The sequence below is a fragment of the Mustela putorius genome, unplaced genomic scaffold (assembly GCF_011764305.1).
Source record: "Mustela putorius furo isolate JIRA1106 unplaced genomic scaffold, ASM1176430v1.1 tig00003853_pilon_pilon_pilon, whole genome shotgun sequence".
In the NCBI taxonomy this organism is placed as follows: Eukaryota; Metazoa; Chordata; class Mammalia; order Carnivora; family Mustelidae; genus Mustela; species Mustela putorius.
In genome coordinates, this window is record NW_025422005.1 from 43,046,229 (window position 1) to 43,064,982 (window position 18,754).

The 18,754-nt window shown below is 49.6% G+C and overlaps 1 protein-coding gene across 1 annotated transcript; it reads left to right on the top strand.

Annotated features, from left to right (window-relative positions):
- Positions 1–1,184: 1,184 nt before the first annotated feature.
- On the top strand, positions 1,185–16,076 carry DIO1 (iodothyronine deiodinase 1). The gene is made up of 4 exons (XM_004751574.3): positions 1,185–1,574; positions 9,278–9,421; positions 12,956–13,155; positions 15,270–16,076. The coding sequence occupies exons 1-4, from the start codon at positions 1,253–1,255 to the stop codon at positions 15,360–15,362; spliced, it is 759 nt and encodes a 252-aa protein (XP_004751631.2). The 5' UTR covers positions 1,185–1,252; the 3' UTR covers positions 15,363–16,076.
- Positions 16,077–18,754: the final 2,678 nt, after the last annotated feature.

Sequence of the window (18,754 nt, forward strand, 5' to 3'; positions counted from 1 at the left end):
ATGTGCACACGAAGGGCAGTTACTGCTTACAGAGGCAGGTGCTGTACTTTGAGGGCACAGCTCGACATTTCCAGGGAGATGCTTAGAAACAGAACATCTTTTGGAGCTGTTTTTTTCTTCTCTGAATAAAGTTAGTGTGCTAGAGGCCAAGGACAACACCTTTATGACGGGGGCAGCCAGCTTTCCCGTGTTCCTTCCTTTGGCCCACAAACACAGGTATGCGACTGGAAGCTTCATGAACTGCAGAACTGGCCTTCAGCCACTTCCTCTCTCTGGGCTTCAGTTTCCCTACTTGAAGGGAAGGACATTTTAAATGTTTTCTAAAACGCTTTCCAGCTCTGGGTTTCTAGGAGTCTTCTTTTAATTTTTCCATGGGCTCCTGCTTTCTCTGGCTTCGAGGCCTCTGGACATGTGGTTCCTTCCACTAGGATCACCATCCCCACTTGCCTGGCTAATGTCTTGCTGTTCTGCCTTTCTGATCTCAGCATCGGTATCACTTTGGGGAAGTCCTCCTGACCTCTCTACACAGGACTAAGTGCCCTTCTCCATGCCAGGAGATCCCCACTCATCCTCTGTTTCTGTGCTTAATATACTAAATGATAACTTTCTGTTTACTTGTCTCCTCCCAATTCTAGACCTCCCCCTGCTGAGTGTAGGCTGTTGTATTTATATCACACACACACACACACTCACTACAGGGAGTCTCAGGCCCAGATTTTCTTGGGGATGGGCCAGCTATGTCTCTGCTTGGGGAGCCTCCAGACCCAAATCCTCCAGGAAGGACTATGCCTCCAGAAACACTCAACCATCAGCTAGAAGCTGTGAGTGGAAGAAACATCTTTCATCCATAAAGGAACACTTTACATTATTAAAAGAATCATTATTATTAGAACTCACTTGCAACAGAGCCTTTCTAAAGGACCGCAGGGTCCCTTTAAGTGTGACCTTTTTACGTATTTGTTTTTAAAAATTTATCAGAGAGAAGCTTTAAGTTCTGCAGTCTCCCAGCCCAAGGATCTCTCAAAGGTTAAGGTGAAGGATCAGAAATGATAATAATTAGAACAGACCTTTGAGCACTTGGTTTGGAATTTTCCATTGCATTGACAGGAAGGCAGACACCTTCTGTCCTGGCACCTTCCTGCTGTCCCGGGTTGGCTTCGTCCACCCTGCACCTTTGTTCAGCTCCGCCCAGTACTGCCTGGCTGTGTCCTCTCTTCCCACCGGCCTCAGAGCCAGCTCTGGGTGTGCCGAGATGGGGCTGCCCGGGCCAGGGCTGTGGCTGAAGAGGTTCTGGGTCCTCTTGCAGGTGGTGGTGCACGTGGCCGTGGGCAAAGTGTGCCTGATACTGTTTCCGGAGAGAGTCAAGCAACACATCTTGGCCATGAACAAGAAGAACCCCCACTTTTCTTATGACAACTGGGCCCCGACCTTCTACAGCATGCAGTATTTCTGGTTTGTTCTGAAGGTCCGATGGCAGCGACTAGAGGACAGGACAGAGCCCGGGGGCCTGGCACCCAACTGTCCCGTAGTCCAGCTCTCAGGACAGAGATGCAACATCTGGGACTTCATGCATGGTGAGGAGACAGTTGCGAACTTGAGATGTGCTTGGAATGGGGGTGTAGAAGTGGGTGGGGAGGTGGGTTGGGAAGTCCAGAATTCTCCTACTCTAGCTGCTCTCTTTTTTGGTTTCTTGTCCTCTTCTCACTTCCTGAAACTGAGACTTCTAGATTCTTTTCACCTTCCCAGGCCCTTAACCCGCAAACCAAACATACTGGCCTTCAGCGCCTTCCACACGCTCTTCAGCTCTGCCTGGTGGGCTCCTGCTCACCCTTCACACTGCCGCTCGGTGACGCTACCTGCGATGAGCCAACCCTGGCTCCCCCAGACTAGCTCAGCCCCTCATCCAGACTTAATGTCTTCAACTTTTCTTTATCACGTCTGACCGTGTAGGTAGTTACACATGGGGGTGTTTGGTTACTGTATCCTGCCCTCACTGGCCTGCACATTCTGGGCACATAGAGTCCTCCCGTGGATGAAGCCCAGGCCCAGCCTTGTATTCAAGGTCCTTCCAGGCCAACTCCTGCTCCCCTTCCCAGTTTCACCTACAGGTTCCCCCTCAGTTCTAGCCTCTGGAAGAACCCTTGAGCCTGGCACATCCCTCGTACTCTCCCTTCTCTGCCTTGCTGGTGTTGTTGGCTCTTCCTGTATCTCACCAACAGTCCAAAACCCCACACCAGCCGGGCCTGCTCTCCTGTCCCCCTTCCGTGAGGCCCTCTCAGATCCCTACAGCTAGGCACACACTCTCTCTCCTGGGCTCATGGCTCTGCATCTGCCCCTCTCCACAGACTCTGAGTCTTTCCACCCTGCCTCTGGCTGCCAAGCACAAGTGTTTTCTTCCCACCTGATGGGGAGCCTCATGACAGAACTGTGTCTCATTCATCTCTGAGTTCCCAGGAACTAGACCCAGCAGACTGAGTAGAGAAGGTTCCTGAGGCAAGTTATAATAGGCAACCAAATCTAGTGGTTTTCAAACATGTTCTTTGGAAACCAAAGCCCACGGATAAGCTTTACCACACTGAGTTTCCTGACTGAAATAGTTTGGGAAACCCTGCACACCCTACCCTCCTCCTGGAAATTCATAGAACACACACATACTTAAAAAGCTCTGAGAAGCCCTGAAGCTTAAAAACAAACAAAACTTGAAAAAACTGAGAAAACACTATCTGATTTTCCTAACATACAACCCCTGACTTTCCACCTGAGGAAATGCCCAGGTTCCAAAGAACAACCTTTGGGAAACGTTGGCCTAATCCAATCCTCTCACTTTAGAAGGGAGATGGAGTGAGCACTAAGAGGCAGACGTAACACAGCTAGGGAGTGACCAAGTCAGACCCAGAATCTAGACTTCCTTATCTCATTCTTTCCAGTGCACCTTGGCAAACATTCATTAGCCCAGTCCCCAACTAGATGCCAGGGTCTAAGAGTTAGGTAAGAACTTCATCCTTTCCTCGATGAGTCTATTTGGTTTCATAGACTCATCTGTCTTCATAGGTTGATGTCATAAAGAGATCCTCACAGTTCTGTGAGATGGGGGAGGCTGTAAAGGTATAAACTTTGCCTGCAGGGATTGGAAGGTTTCCTGGAGGAAGTGGGTTTGGAATGAGGCCTTGAAAAACGAGAAAGATTTTTGTAGCTTGGGAAGAGAACAGTGTTTCGAACAGAGGGAACGGCACGAGTTTTTTGCTCCTGACTCTACAACTGCAGTACACAAATGACCTCCCTTCTATTCAATATCCACTAAGTGACCCCTGATAATAAGAGCAATGAGAATAACCACGAACTTTTATGGAGTATCTCCTGTGGGCCAAGTGTTGTGCTGGAACCAGGCCAGTTTGCCAAATATCCATCTAGTGACCAGTTATGTGAAAGCCAACTTGCCTCACGGCAGTTTCCAGAATGTACTTGCTTCTTTTAGCTGTTCACTTTTGTGGACCAGTTTACATTTTAAAGACTGTTCTATTGGTCTCTGCTCCCTGCTATTGCGACTGAAGAATGGAAAGAGAGGGAGACCAAGAGACAAAAGAAATATCTACCCATAAAACAGAGTTGGCTTTTGGCATATGGACCCAAAAATAATGATACTGAATGGTGCTGAAATAGTAGATGCTGGTGGTACAGACCTCAGCATGATTGGTCTCTGCCCTGGAAAATCTCATAGCCCGGAGGGGGAGATGGTGTAGTGAGAGAGGGAACTGGAGGGTTCTGGAAGAAGTGGGATGAGATAGGGAGGCAGGCAGAGGAAGGCTTCTTGGAGAAGAGAATGGTGAGCTGATTATCTAGAGACAGTGAAACCTTGGGATGGGTGGGGAAAAGGGCAGTGGGGAGCAGAGCAGGGCAGAGGAGAGGAACTACAGAGGGCCGAGCTGTGGAGGACCATTGGTCAGTTTTGGCAGAAGTGGGGCTGTGGCGGGCATGAAGATGGGGAAGATTGAGGCTGGACACGGCATCAGGGACCAGTGTTTAAAGGATCTTATGTGTCTTATTGAAGAGGGTAGACTTCAACCTGACAGTATTGGTGAATTCTAGAAGAATTTCAAGCAGGGTGTTAACAATGATCAGGTATGCCTAATAGAAAGCAATCCAGTAACTGCTTTGGAAACCCACCAGCCACTAAAAAAACTCTGATGCTTTGGGTATAAATCTGAACTCATTTTACAGCCAAAAAGCAGAAGGTCCAGAAGACTCTACAGGTAATCTGAAGCAGTTCTTTTATTTTTCACATACAAAGGCCCAGAGAAGTAAATTACTTGCTCAGAGTCAGTCGTATGGCAAGTGTTTGTAGAGCCTGAACTAGAACCTATAGCTTCTGGCTCTCCGGTAGTGGAGTTGTTGTTGGATAAGATGACAGAGGTCCAGAGGAATTCCCAGCCCCCTCCTATCCCCTGGGTGTACACACATGAGGTACACACGCTCCCAGAGCAAAACACAGTTTAACTGGTGAGTGGTGGTAGAAGGCAAGTCTGGACCATTTATTTTCTAGGTACTTGGGAGTAAATAGGAAACCGGATTTATTTCAGCCCCTGTTTATTATCTTCTAAAATCTCCCCAAGTGTACTTAGGAGAGGTCATCTACTAATGATAAATGGGCTTTCTCTGTTAAGAGAGCCTGACCTGGGGCACCTGGGTGGCTCAGTGGATTAAGCCTCTGCCTTCGGCCGAGGTCATGATCTCAGGGTCCTGGAATTGAGCCCCGAATCGGGCTCTCTGCCCGGCAGGGAGCCTGCTTCTCCCTCTCTCTCTGCCTGCCTCTCTGCCTACTTGTGATCTCTTTCTCTCTCAAATAAATAAATAAAATTTAAAAAAGAGAGAGAGAGAGAGAGAGAGCCTGACCTGGCGGTCATAATGGTGAGTTCAAGTCCAGGTTCTACAGGGCTGTTTCCCCATTTCTACAGACAAGATGGACTTGACAGTGCTAGCCCAATGTCTGAAATGGTGTCCTCTGCCCCGTGGCCTGTGCACACAGGCAGACTGCCAGTCCTCTGTCCCGTCATCTCTCCGTCCTGTCACCCCCTTGTACCCATCCTTCCTCTCTGCTATCAGGAAAGCAGGGAACTAAGCTTAAACTTTGCCCTCCATACTGATCACTGCACCCAACCACACTATAAATAATTAAACACATGGCTCTGTCTCGTCCAGTTTCCTAATCAGTGATGTTGAATTTTTTTTTCCAGTTAAAAACAAAATTCCAGATAGCTAATATTTAGCACTGGTCCTGACGTTAAGTCTTGGGGTTCTTATCAAAAGCATGACTCTCTGGGGTCATTGGAGGCCAGTGGCTGGCCACTTAGTCTTGACTTGCCTCTGAGACTACCCTGATGAGGCCCGGGCAGTCCTGTCACATGGGCAAGGACTTGTGTAATCATCCAACAAGGACTGGGGCCCACTCAGTGCTCCCTAGGGCCTCCTAAGAGAAAATCTCTGAGCCAAGGACAAGGAGAGCTTTGTATTTCCTTGGCCAAATTTCTACTTATGTACTGAAAAATGAAGACTCTATAATCAATCCCTTCTCTCTTTACTTGGCCACCAGGAAACTCAATCAAATATTAGTTCAGTTATAATGAATACATGCGACTTAAGACTGCTTTGTTTGCCATCTTTCCCTTTTGTTCTGTGCCTCCCAGACGGGCATGATTTTTTTTTAATTAAAAAAATATTGGGGTGCCTGAGTGGCTCAGTGGGTTAAGCCGCTGCCTTCGGCTCGGGTCATGATCTTGGGGTCCTGGGATCGAGTCCCACATCGGGCTCTCTGCTCAGCAGGGAGCCTGCTTCCTCCTCTCTCTCTCTCTCTGCCTGCCTCTCTGCCTACTTGTAATCTCTGTCAAATAAAATAAATAAAATCTTAAAAAAATATATTTTACTATACATATAACTTCTTCAAACCCATTGCACAATGAGGTGAGGGTCTAACTAACAAAATACACCATCAGCAAGTTAAGATGCCCTCGGTTCCCCTCCATCAGCAAGTCCTGTCAGTTTCATCTTTCACCTTCTCCGCGGCCCTCACACTAACCTGGGCTCCCATTATCTCTCATGCGCATTTCTCTGGCACCCCCTAACTGGATCCTTCCACTTCCATTCCCATCCTCAGGCCTTTCCCCATAGAATGATCTTCGGGTGTAAATCTGACCACATTTCATTATACCTCTCTACCGTGGGAGTCAGGGGTCTGGCCTGCAAGTCACAGAAACGTACTCTGGCTTTCCTAGTCTCACACACACATACACACACACACACAAGAACATATTAAGAACGTGTTACAAGACCCCCAGAATTAACCACACCTGGAACGCTGGGCCTGGACTTTTAGCATCAAAAGTCAGGCCTGGATGCTGCTGTCACTCTGGTTGCTTTGGGAACTGACACGCCTGCCCCCAGGACTCCCCCAACCCAGACAGGAGCCCTGCCACTGGGCCACGGACCAGTTCTGCTGTCTCAGTGACTTCAGGACCAAAGATCTCTGTGGGATGGTCCAATCAACCCAGCTGGGCCACTGCTTACTTATGCCTTGGCTGCCCGGGACAAAGAACAGACCTGGCCCCTCTGTCCTCCATAGAGGCGTACGCTCCTATTAATACCATACAAAATAGGGAAGTCCACCTAGGAAGGACGACTAGGAAACAGGCAGCCAAAAATGCAATAAATATCTACCGTCCTTGCTTTATATCTCCACGAGGTCCCACTGTACCCAGAATAAAAATCCAGATTTCTCACCAAGGTGTAGGAGAGCCTGCCCTCCCCCACCCCTGCTCATACCTGCTTCTTCAGTCTTGCCTCTTGGGATCCGCCCTCCCCCTTCCACCTTCCACCCGCTCCCTGGGCCTGGCTCTGGTCATAGTGGCCTTGCAGGTCCTTGAACTCACCAAGCTCTGTCCTGCCTCAGGGCCTTTGTACAGGATGGAGTCCTTTTGCCTGGAATGCCCTCCTCCTCCCTTTGCCCATGGCTGGCTTTTTCCTGTACTTCATTTCTCAGGTTAAATAGCATGTCCTCAGAGGCCTTTTCTGACCCACCTGTCTAAAGTAGGTCACTCCTTTATGGACTCTTTCGAAACACTTATCACAATTTGGAATTACCACATTTATGTGTTTACTTGTTTTTTTGCCACTGAATAGACCTCAAATTGCATGCAGGCAGGGGCACCATGGTGGCTCAGTAGGTTAAGTGTCCACCTTTGGCTTAGGACATGATCCTGGGGTCCTGGGATCGAGCCCTGCGTCAGGTTCCCTGCTCAGAGGAGAACCTAGTTCTCCCTCCCCCTCTGCCTACCTGTACTCTCTCTGTCAAATACATAAATAAATCTTAAAAAGAGAAAAGAAAAGAAAAGAAATTGCATGCAGGCAAAGCCAGGCTGGATTTGTTCTCTGCTGAACCGCTCCCCAGTGTGTCGGGGGAGGGCTCTGCCCTCCAGGGGCAACAAGTAGCCTGGGCGACACAACTCTCTTACGGGACATGTCACAGTGCATGACCTGCTATGCTCTACCTGCTGTGCTCTAACAGAGCACACCTCAGTGAGGCCTCCACCGTGTCCGCTCTGGCCACAGGGACCCCCGGGGTGCTGGCAGCTCCCAAGGGCTATTCCTCCTTGAAGGTGGGGCAGTTGTGGAAGGCTCCCGCCCAGGGTTGGTTTCATGGGTGTGGGACCAGTGAATCACACAGGGGAAGGCCCTGTGCTTGGGGTTTAATGCTCTGCATTAGCCATCTTGAAATCCTTAATCATTTTGTCTTGGAATTTACATTTTTTAAGGGAAGCCTCATGGGACAATGGAAACTTCAAGGGACTTGGAGCCCTGGTCATGTGGGATCCGGCCTCCCACAGCCTTCTCGCTCTCTGGGACATGTCCGCTCTTCCACCCTCAGAAGCAGGGTTGGTCCTGCCTCCTTCCCGCTCCTTCCCAGTGACTGCCACCGCCTTCTCACCCCAGAAAGGACCTGGACACAGGCACAGGAGAGGCTGGGGTGGTCGGGTGTGTGCCTCCGGGAGCCTCTCAAGGCAGGGCATGGAAATGGCCATCTCCATGCTGGGCTAACGGTGCCATGGGGCAGTGTGTCAGGTGACTGGGGGAAAGTGGTGGGAGAAGCCTCTTGCCTCCTCCCCTCCCCCAGCAAGGAGCCTAAGCATTCCCGAATGGTGGCTGTGATACCCTGTGGGTGGTGGGCATGTGGGGAGGGTAAATGTCTAGTTCAGTTTCTCATGATACGGTGACTGGGGCATCGTGCATTGGCCTGCTGGCTGGAGGGAGAGGAAAGCTGGTAGCCGGTCACCATAGTCACACAGGCACATATGCACTAAGTTTTAGGGTTCCTGGCTGACTATGAAGGACTGCATTTGCCCTATGACTATCCCTATGTTCGTGAGAGTCTGACATTAAATGGTACCTAGAAAATACCATGCCAGTGCAAGAGAGAGGCCACAGAAGCAAACCTTTTTATTTTCATATATTTAACGGCAATTCCCCCACGCACTCCACTTTTGAACAAGGGGCCCAGCATTTTCAGTTTGCACTGAGCCAGCAAATCATGTAGCCAGTCTTGGGCCTCCCCCTCATTCCCCTTTGTGGCATCCCCTTCGCTGCCTGTTCCACTTCCTAGCTCAAGGACAAGATAGCTGATAACAACAGCCTACATTTATTGAGTACCTACTCTGGGCCAAGCACCACTTTAAGGCCTTATCTGTACTCCCTTATCCGTACTACCTATGATCCTTATAACAATCCTATAAGGTAAGTATTATTATTATGTCCATTTGTGAATGAGGGAACAGGGGCTTTGGATGAGAAGAACTCTGAATTGAGCGTCTAGAAGCCAGAGTACTAATTTTAACTCCACACTTGACCTGCTGTGTGACCTGAAGCAAGTCTGTAAACAAGGAGAAAAATGGCCTACCTTGCGGTATTCTAATCTCATCACCTGAGAAGACAGATCTGTGCCTACCTCATAAACTGCCTGGGAGGGACCCACACTATTTGAATTACCACCTAGTAGCTGCAGGTGGTCCACTGAGACCCCCTGATAAAATCCCCTCCTTGTGGAGAGGAGTAAACTGGCTCCAGCCTCTGCTAAGTCAGGCTCTGTAGGCATCTGTCCCCTCATTGTGGCCTGGCTCCATCTTCGAGGGAAAAGGAAAGTACCAGAAGTGAGAGCATCCAGAGCGAAGATGGTACTGACAAACCAAGGCTGTGTGCAGAGGACTGGTTGTTGATGATTCCATTCCTGTTTCAGGCAACAGGCCACTGGTGCTAAATTTTGGAAGTTGTACCTGACCTTCGTTTCTTTTCAAACTTGACCAGTTCAAGAGACTTATTGAAGACTTTTGCTCCATGGCAGACTTCCTCATCATCTACATCGAGGAAGCACACGCATCAGGTACTGAGACACTCCTTGCCTCTGCCTCTGCCTACCTTCTCTTTCCTGCCTCACTTCCCCAGGCCCAGGGTCAAGGTTGGGGAGAGAGGAGGAAGAGGAATGAGGGCATGAGCTGCTCTGCATGGAGTACCTACTTCTTTCGGTGCCTGCTGCCATTACCCACTACTTAGTAACTTCACAGTCTGTGCTTTCCACCAGCACACGGAGCAGAAAAACTGGAGGTGGCACCGGGGTGGCTCGGTCGGTTGGCTTCCGCTTGGGTCATGATCTTGGGGTCCTGCGATTGAGTCCAGCGCCCGACTTCCTGCTCACTGAGAAGTCTGCTTCTCTCTCTGCTCTCTCTCTCTCTTCTTCCCTCTCTCTCTGCCTCCCCCCCCTTCCTTCTCTTTCTCTCAAATAAATAAAATAAAATAAACAAAACAAAAAACACCCTAGAGGGACAGGTCCAGTGGAAATCAAGGAGGAGGAGCTAGTAGGAGGAATTTAGACCTGAAACGTCACAAGGGAAATGCCCACTCCATAGCTACATGTGTGACCCCTCCTAAGACTCTCCAGACTCAAAGGGACACTGTGGTTCCTCTCCGTCGATGGTTCCCAAGCATTAGTGAGCGTCAGAAGCACCTGGAAGGCTTGTTAAAACAGACTGCTGGACCGCCCCATCCCAGAGTTCATCAGTGAAGTCTGGGATGGGGCCTGAGAATTCACATTTCTGACAAGCTCCGGTTGATGCTGATGCTGCTGGTCTGGGGGCCACACTTGGAGACCCACCGCCCCAAGCTAGCTTTCATCCAGAGCAGGCATTCTTTCTTCACCCCTGACAGGTGGTCACACATTTTTATTACTTCACGGGACATCTTATTCCTTTGCTGGAGAGTTCCATTCAGGAGAGCTCTCCCTGAAACTCCTACAGCTTGTGGGCTAAGCCCGTTGAACTTTACCAGGTGGTCCACCGATCCCACAGGGCCTGGGGCCCAAATCAGGTTTCCACACACCACCTGTTTCTCCAGGTAAGTTAGGGGGAGGCATGAAGCATGGTGGGAAGGACATGAACTTCGGAGTTTCAGACCTGATTATGGGTCCTAGCTCTATCACGTGACCTTGGGGCACTCACTTTCCATGCCCACTTTTGCAACAGTGACATGGGATGACAAGACCAACCTCACAGGGTCACTCATCTGACAATATTTAAGGAGCACTTGTGCTGGGCCTGGGGATATTGAGACAAAAGATACACACAGCTCCTGCCTCTCAGGAACTTACAGTTAAGGTTGGGGAAGCAAGTCACTGTTCCTCTCCCGCCCTCCATGTCCTCAGATGCAGGATGAGGGGCAGAATCCCAGTTTAGCCTCCCCTAGGAGGTCCTTGTGAAGTTAACAGTTGCACAAGACTGACTGCCTAAACATGACACGAAGGTAAGCTGGCGTTGTCATCTACAAAGTTCCAATGTCTTGGGGCAGGTGATAGTTACTTTACACCGTGGCCAGGCACCTGTATCTTGATGTGAATTTGTCCCAAGAGCCGGCTTCTCTAGGAGGAAGTTTTCTGAGCGGAGCACGTTGAAGCACCAAGGAGGTGGGGCCATTTCTGCTGATAAACTTTTCCAACTTCCCTTACCTTGGGAAGCAGCTATGACTGTAAACACAGGCCACGTGGCTTCCGAAGGATCCCATGACCACATTAACTGGGTCCAGGCTCCGCAGAAACGGGGCAAGTAGAAGGGCAAGGCCAGTAGCACTTTATGTTATTTTTTTCAGCCCATTAACATGAGTACCACTTCCTGTAAGAAGGCAGAAGGGCACCTTGGCAACGAGGCCATTTGAAAATCCCCTTCCAATTAACATTAACAAGCAGCCTTAAATAGGTTTGATTTGGGGCAACTCCAGAGCAAAGTAACAGAATACCTGTGGCATGGAATAAAAACTGGCTTCTTTCCTACCTGTCTGTTATTTGGGGGAGTCAGGCAAGATAAACTCATATTTTTAAAGCAGCTTCTGTGAAACAGGCCGAGTACTAGGAATTCTAAACAAGTTACCTCACAGTCATCTGCAACGCTGGTCCTATTAATCCCTTTACAGATGGGAAACAGAGTTAACAGAGGCTTCAAGAGCTTGCCCCCTAACACATAGCTGCGTGTGTCAGGAAAGGCTTCCTGGAGGAGAGGGGTTTAGAGCTGTGGTTCTGAACGGAGGGTGATTTATGTCCCCCAGGGGACATCTGGCAATGCTTTGAGATGTTTTTGGTTGTCAAAAACAAATTGAAGGGAGGGCGGGGTGCTTAGTGAGGCCAAAGATGCTGCTCAATGTCCTGTAACACACGGGACCCGCCACAAATGTCAACAGTAGCAGCGTTGAGGAGCCCCATGTTAGAGCTGAGGCTTGAAAGGACAGGTAGGATCTCAAATATGGAAAAGATGCTAAGGAGACAGGGAAGAGGGGGTCAGACCCATTTGAGGAAGTCGCTTCAGCGAGATGCGGAAGGACCAGCGGCCGTGACTAGAAGAGCAGGTAGGGAGAGATGGTCGGCATCGTGACATGTTTGCTAAGGAGCTGGTCCTGTCATTGGTTTTCAAGCAGAGAAAAAAATCTGATTAAAGTTTGTGTTCGTAATGTTGTCAGAGATTTTTGGATGATGAGTTGGAGGGTAGCAAGATCAAGAGGTAAGAATACTCCTTAGGGGTTGAAAGGAAGGGTGGTTGTCAGGCTGACAGTTGTCCTTGGCTGTGAGCTCACCTTGAGGGGCATGAAGCTGTCATGAAGCTGTCCGTAGAGCTAATGGCAGCCATAGTGGCCGAAGTTGCAGGAGAGAGAAGCTCCTGTTCTCACACTGTAGGTGGAGGCAGCCCTGTGAGGAAGAGGGTGGAAGTGAGAGGCAGCTCGGGGGTGGTGGGTCAAGGAATCCCAGGTGTTTCACCCATCGGCTGAACAGAGGCTGGAGGTGTGCAGGGCAGACAGGCCAGGTCACTGCGGAGCTTGGGATTTCCCCTGTGGATGACAGGGAGCAGGAGAATGACATGGTCAGACTGGCCCTTTGGAAAGATCATTCTGGTGGAGAATAATTAGAAGAGGTAGATTGTCTAGACTAGTAGTTCGTCGACTTCCGGTGTGTTGTTAGAATCATCTGGAAGGTTGTTAAGACAGATTGGTGGGCCCCATTTCTTGTCAGTCTAGGTTCGGGCCCAAGAATTAGCAACAAACTCCAGGTGATGCCCGCTAGATCCTCACTGATAACCTGGACAGATGAATCAGAATCTGCCTTTAACCGTTCAAATACACATTCCAGTTCAAGAAGCATGGGACTAGTCGACTCTTCCATGCTGAAGAGCTGAGAGTCAGGAGTCCTGGGCTTCCATGCTGGATCAGTCAGTAACTCCCTGTGTGAGCTCGTGTCTTCACTCATAGTAGGAAACTGGGCCCAATCGAGCTAAGGGCTCCTCTATCTGGGACCCTCAGTTAAATGTGGTGGGGATGGGGGTTTTTAATGGGCAGAAAATAGCGCCCTGCCAGTTAGGCTCACTCCCCATCTCTTCTTTTGCAGATGGCTGGGCTTTTAAGAACAACGTGAACATCAGGACTCACCGGAATCTCCAGGACCGCCTGAGGGCCGCCCGCTTGCTGCTGGACAGGAACCCCCAGTGCCCTGTGGTGGTGGACACAATGGAGAACCAGAGTAGCCAGCGCTACGCAGCGCTGCCTGAGCGGCTCTACGTGCTCTGGGAGGGCAGGATCCTCTACAAGGTGACCAGGGGTATGGGGTCCAGGATGGGGATGGGCAGAAAGGGCTTTGTAGCATTCATGTCGCTTCCTGGCCATGTACCAGCCATGTGGCCAGCGCCAGGTCCTCTCCTCTCGTGGAGTTTCAGTTTCCTCTTCTGCAAAAGGGAGGTACCCTCACCTCACAGGAGGTGAAATAATGCACAGAAAAGTCCCTAGCATTTGGGCTGGAGCTGCAGCCTCTTGTTGCCTTCGAACCCAGAAGACTGGCCCAGCCCTAGCTTAGTTTGGAGCTGAACAAGAGAAGGTTGTTTCCATTTCATAAACAATGCTCAGAGAAGGACACTGACTTGCCCAAGGTCACACCTCACTAGGCTCTGATTCCAATTCTAAGTCCTTTGGATGGGGTGAGCCAGGGGTGGGAGGGTCTGAAGCCACTCATCTCTGAGGCCTGAACCTGGAGGGGGTTGTAGGAGTGGGAGCAGAGCAAACCCTACAGGCAGCAGCTGGAGATGCTGAAGCAGGGATTTGAGGCAGGAGCCGAGTCCCGGCTCGATTTCTGGTGATTGTGCCCCTCTTAGGGCTTCCAGCCTGGCCAGGGTTGGGGACAGAAGCATAGCCTCTGGCCACTTGGGCACCGTTGGCCACCCCTAAGAGGGCAGGAACTGTTTCATAGCTGCAGAAAGGATTTCAAACCGTGGCCCCTGAAGCCCAGCCACACGGCTGCTCCTTGCCCACAGGTCAAGCTGACCCTACTGTCGCAGGGAAATGGGCAACAACTTGCAGATGAATTCCCGAGGTGCCAAGGGCCACAGCACAAGGATTCAGGTCCTTCTTCCTTTCTCTTCCCTAGAGACATGGCTCTAAGGTGGCATGGTGGAGGCCAGCAGGGCTAGGCTCCAAGCCAGTACTGGCAACACAGGAATGAATTGCGAATGGCCCACCCCTTACTTTGAGTGCTCTGGTGTCCCCAGTACTAGGAGACTCCAGAGCAGGGATCGGCAAACCTTTTCTGAAAAGGGCCTGATTATAAATATTTTTGACTTTGTGGGCCAAATCATCTCCGGTTACAATTCAATCCTGCTGCTGTGGCACAAAATCGGTATAGATGAGACATCAATGAGTGTGAAGCATCAGGACAGACTTGGCTCTCAGATTGGAAATTTCCTGACCCCTGAGGAAGGGTAGGCTCTTTAGAGGTGGGGACAACTGCGTGGGCCTCAAGGCCAGGAAGCCAGCCGTGTGAGCGGGGTGAGTGAAAAGCATAGCAAATACAGGGGAGAAGGTGGGCAAAGGCACAGAGGCAGGTTATGGCAGGGTGTGAATGGAGAATTGTCACCATGTCCCCAGTGGTGACAGGAGTCTCATTCTGGACCAAGGAGTTCAGCGTGCCTCTTGGGACAAAGTAGAGCCACTGACGAGTTTTGAGCAGAATCGAGGCATGATTGGATCTTATTTTATTTTTATTTTAGTTTTTTAAAGATTTATTTATTTAGTAGAGAGAGTGTGTGCATGTGAGTGGGGGGACAGGCAGAGGGCGAGAGGCCCAAGCAGACTCCCTGCTGAGCATGGAGCCCAATGTGGGACTCTATCCCAGGATCCCGACTGAGCACCCCAGGTGCCCCTGGATCTGTATTTTAGAAAGATCACTGGCTCCTGGGTGAGGTGTGGACTGGAAGGAGCAGGGATTGAGGACTAGGAAAAGTCAGGAGGTAGGATGGCTGTTCAAGTAGGAGATGAAAAGGGCTGAACTAGGGCATTGGACTGGAGAGGCAGAGGTGGGTCTGATTTAGGACAGGTGGTGCTTGCTGGGAGGTGTAGAGAAGATAAGGCCTGTCTGAAGGTCTAATTATGGAAGATAATTATTTGTACAGACCCCTTTCTCCTCTTGGAAGTATTCACTTCACCCCCTCTGGTCTTCCTTGTACTTCTCGGTCCAATCTGCCCATTAAATATTGGCACCACTCCACACCCTCTCTCTGGTGACCTCATCCACCTGAGGGTTGTCTCTGCCATGGAGTACACCATCCTGACAAGTCCCACGTAGCCATCACCAGCCCTGTCCTTTCAACCCAGCTCCAGACCCACCGATTCCTGCAGGCTGGAAATCTGGGAACACTGGTTCATTTCTTTTGCAGGGGAAATCGGGCCCTTGGAACTACCATCCAGAGGAAGTTCGTGCTGTTCTGGAAAAGTTCCACATCGAGTCTGGAAAGATCCCCCAGTGCTAGGTGATCAACAGGAGGGCTCCTCAAGTTCTGGGGTCTCCTCCCAGCCTAGGTGGCTTTCACCTCTGGACTCATGTCCCCTGCTGGTCAGACTGGTCTCATCTAACCAAACAGTTGTAATCAGAAAACAAAGCAGCAAGTAAGCAGAATGTTAAAATACCCCCCCAATGCTGTCCCCACGGAGACCACATTCATCGCATGACATCCCCACGTGAGAGAGGCCCCACTCCACAGGCAGCCTACCGAGGCGTGGCATCTCTCTCCAGCCACTCTGACACCAAGCGGTCAGAATCGGCGGTCCTTATGTGAGGCAGACTCATTTTCCCCAGTTTGCCATTTATGGACTTGATCATCTCAAACACTAAATTGGCTTTTAGAACCAAGCATGGGGAGAGCATGCTGGTTGTTTAGAGAGAGAGAGAGAGAGAGAGAGAGAGAGAGATAGATGAGGAATTGAAAGCCGTTGTTCTTTTAAGCAGAAGCTCACACTGGAAATGGTTTCTCTGATGTCTTTGCAAGTCTCCTAACGGTCATTTGTGTTCGATTACATCAGACTAATGGATCGCCATTGCTATTCATCTGTTTTAACTCTGCTTCTTTTCATATTTGTCTATGACGGCCACAGCCTAAAGTACACACAGCTGTGACTTGATTTGAAAGAAAATGTTTTAAGAGGCAGCAAGCTAATACAGAGTGATTAAACTATCTCAGGCCGTTTGAGATGGCTTCGGTGTGATTCTTACATTTTCTTTCCCAGTTTGTGTCAGTCTGTTTTATCTTGCATTATAGCCCAGTGTAATCTGATCAGCAAAAATACCATATGCTTGGGAGCGCCTCATTTGGTGGGAAGAACATTCCTTCTCCGTGGGTTACATATTAAATGTCCCTTTGTCTTGTGAATTCCTGCTAAAGAATGTTTTACATTGGATTCAAACTACCTTTACAACACGACATAAAAGAATGGACTTGGGAGACCATTTTTCTACCAAGAAAACACATTCTCCTTGGGTTGGCCATTGTTACTACAATGTGAACACCATTAATGCTGCTATTTTATTCTTTGTTTTTTTTTTTTTTAAGATTTTATTCATTTATTTGACAGAGAGAGATCACAAGTAGGCAGAGAAGCAGGCAGAGAGAGAGGGGGAAGCAGGCTCCCCGTTGAGCAGAAAGCCTGATGCGTGGCTCGATCCCAGTACCCCAAGATCATGACCAGAGCAGAAGGCAGACGCCCAACCCACTGAGCCACCCAGGTACCCCTATTTTATTCTTTTTAAAAGTCTTATCATTAATCATCTACCAGGCACCCATGTTCAGATATATTAAGTCCTCTAGTCTTCGTATATTTCAAAGAGGAGATTATTACCCCATTTTAAAGATGGGAAGTCAAGGCTCAGAGTTGAGGAATTTGTGGAAGGGCTTAGATCTAATAAGTAACAAGCCAAGATTCAAAGCCCATCTCTAACTTCAGCTAGCTGTGGGACTTTGGCTAAGCTGCCTTGGTATCTTGAACTATAAAATCAATTACTAGTAATGCCTTCTGCCTAGAGGATTTGTAAGTAAAACACTCAGAACTGTGCCTGCCTTGGAGAAAATGCCACGGACAGGCTATTATTATTTTAAGTCGTTCCACAACTGCCTCCTTGGGCCCCCTTTTTAGGCAGTGGGAAATGGTAGGAAGGTAGGACAGTAGGGACAGTGAATCAAAATTCTTCATCCTGGGGGCACCTGGGTGGCTCAGTGGGTTAAAGCCTCTGCCTTCAGCTCTGGTCATGATCCCAGAGTCCTGGGATGGAGCCCTGCATCAGGCTGTCTGCTCAGCAGGGAGCCTGCTTTCCTCTCTCTCTCTGCTGGCCTCTCTGCCTACTTGTGATCTCTGTCAAATAAACAAATTAAATATTTTTTTTTAAAAAACTATTCATCCTGCCAAAGCAATGCATGCATGAGTTTATGTGGGTACACGAAGAGCGAGGAGCTGGGCAGTGGGGCTGGAGCCCAGCCGAGCCCGTCCTTCCTAAGCCCCGTTTCCATAAAAGGAGACAGCGGATAAGCCTGTGCTCCTCTGAATCACTCCTCAGATGGTCCTCCAATTCATGCCTATAAATGCAGAGAAAGTTCCCAGTTTTCAGTGAACAACAGTAGCTAGAGCTGAGTTTTCAGAATGGTGAAGTAGACCCCAAGCGTTCCAAGTCAGTTCTCTTTGGTTTAATGCTTCAGACTGTCATTGGGCACCGATTCCTTACTAGGTGCTGAGCAATGTCCAGGAGGACAAGGTCCCGCTTAACCTCACGGGGGACTAGGCATCCATGGCAATGACTGTAATTCAAAGCGAGGATGATGGGGGAGAGCTGAGATGAAGACTCACTGCTCAGGGAGTGCAGACGGGAGGGCAATTGTGTGGGGCTGGGTGGGACTGGGAAAGCCTGGAGGAAGTGCTAGCATTAGGCTGGGGCCAGGCCTCCCACAACCTGCAATGGGAACGTGCAGAGCACGGGAAGGGAAAGGGACATTTGTGGGGTAACTCCGCATGGCAGAGATGGCAAAGAACTGTGCACAGTGCTCAGCAGGTTTGGACTCTCATTCTACTAAACTGGCCACGGATGACTTCATTTCGAGTAAGTTCCGCCATGACATTCAGCAGGTGCGTTAACACATTTTGTAAGGCATGCGTAGATGTCTGCTGAAGAAGGATTCAGGATACCTGTTCTGCCATATAGATGACATCACTGAAAGTCTCAAGTAGTTTTTTCAAGAAGGGACCACGGTGGCGCCTGGGTGGTGCAGTGGGTTAAGCATCCAGGCACAGGACGGGATCTCAGGGTCTTGCGTTCGAGCCCCATGTTGGGCTCCGCTCTCAATGGGGAGTCTGCTTGAGATTCTCTCTCTTCCTCTCCCTCTCCCTGCCCCTCCCCCAGCTCTCTGTCTCTCTCTCTCATAAATACATTAAAAAAATAAAAATAAAAAATGGAAGGGCACATGGATGCTGTACTCTGGGACATCTGACATGCTTGCCCCCGCCAGCCTGTCATCTGAAGCCCACAGGATCCCTGGCTGGGATTCAGACTCTTGTATCTCAGCCTCTTTAGCTCAGAGATTCACAGACCCTGCTCCCCTGTGGTCCAGCAGTCATGAGAGGAGGAGAGTGAGGCCAGCCCGAGTGATTGCTCCCAGCGCTTGTTTTGCTTTTGGAGACGTGGAGACCTGTCAGATTCTTTCTTCAAATCTGAGATTCAATAACTTCAAGACCTAGTCCCAGTGTCGATTGTTCCTATATCAAAATTTCTATAATACTGCTAGACTCTGAAGATTTGTGTCCCCCTGGAATCATACCCTGAATCGTAAAGCCCAGCATGATAGTGTTAGGGTAGGACTGGGAGGAATGTGCAATGAGGGAC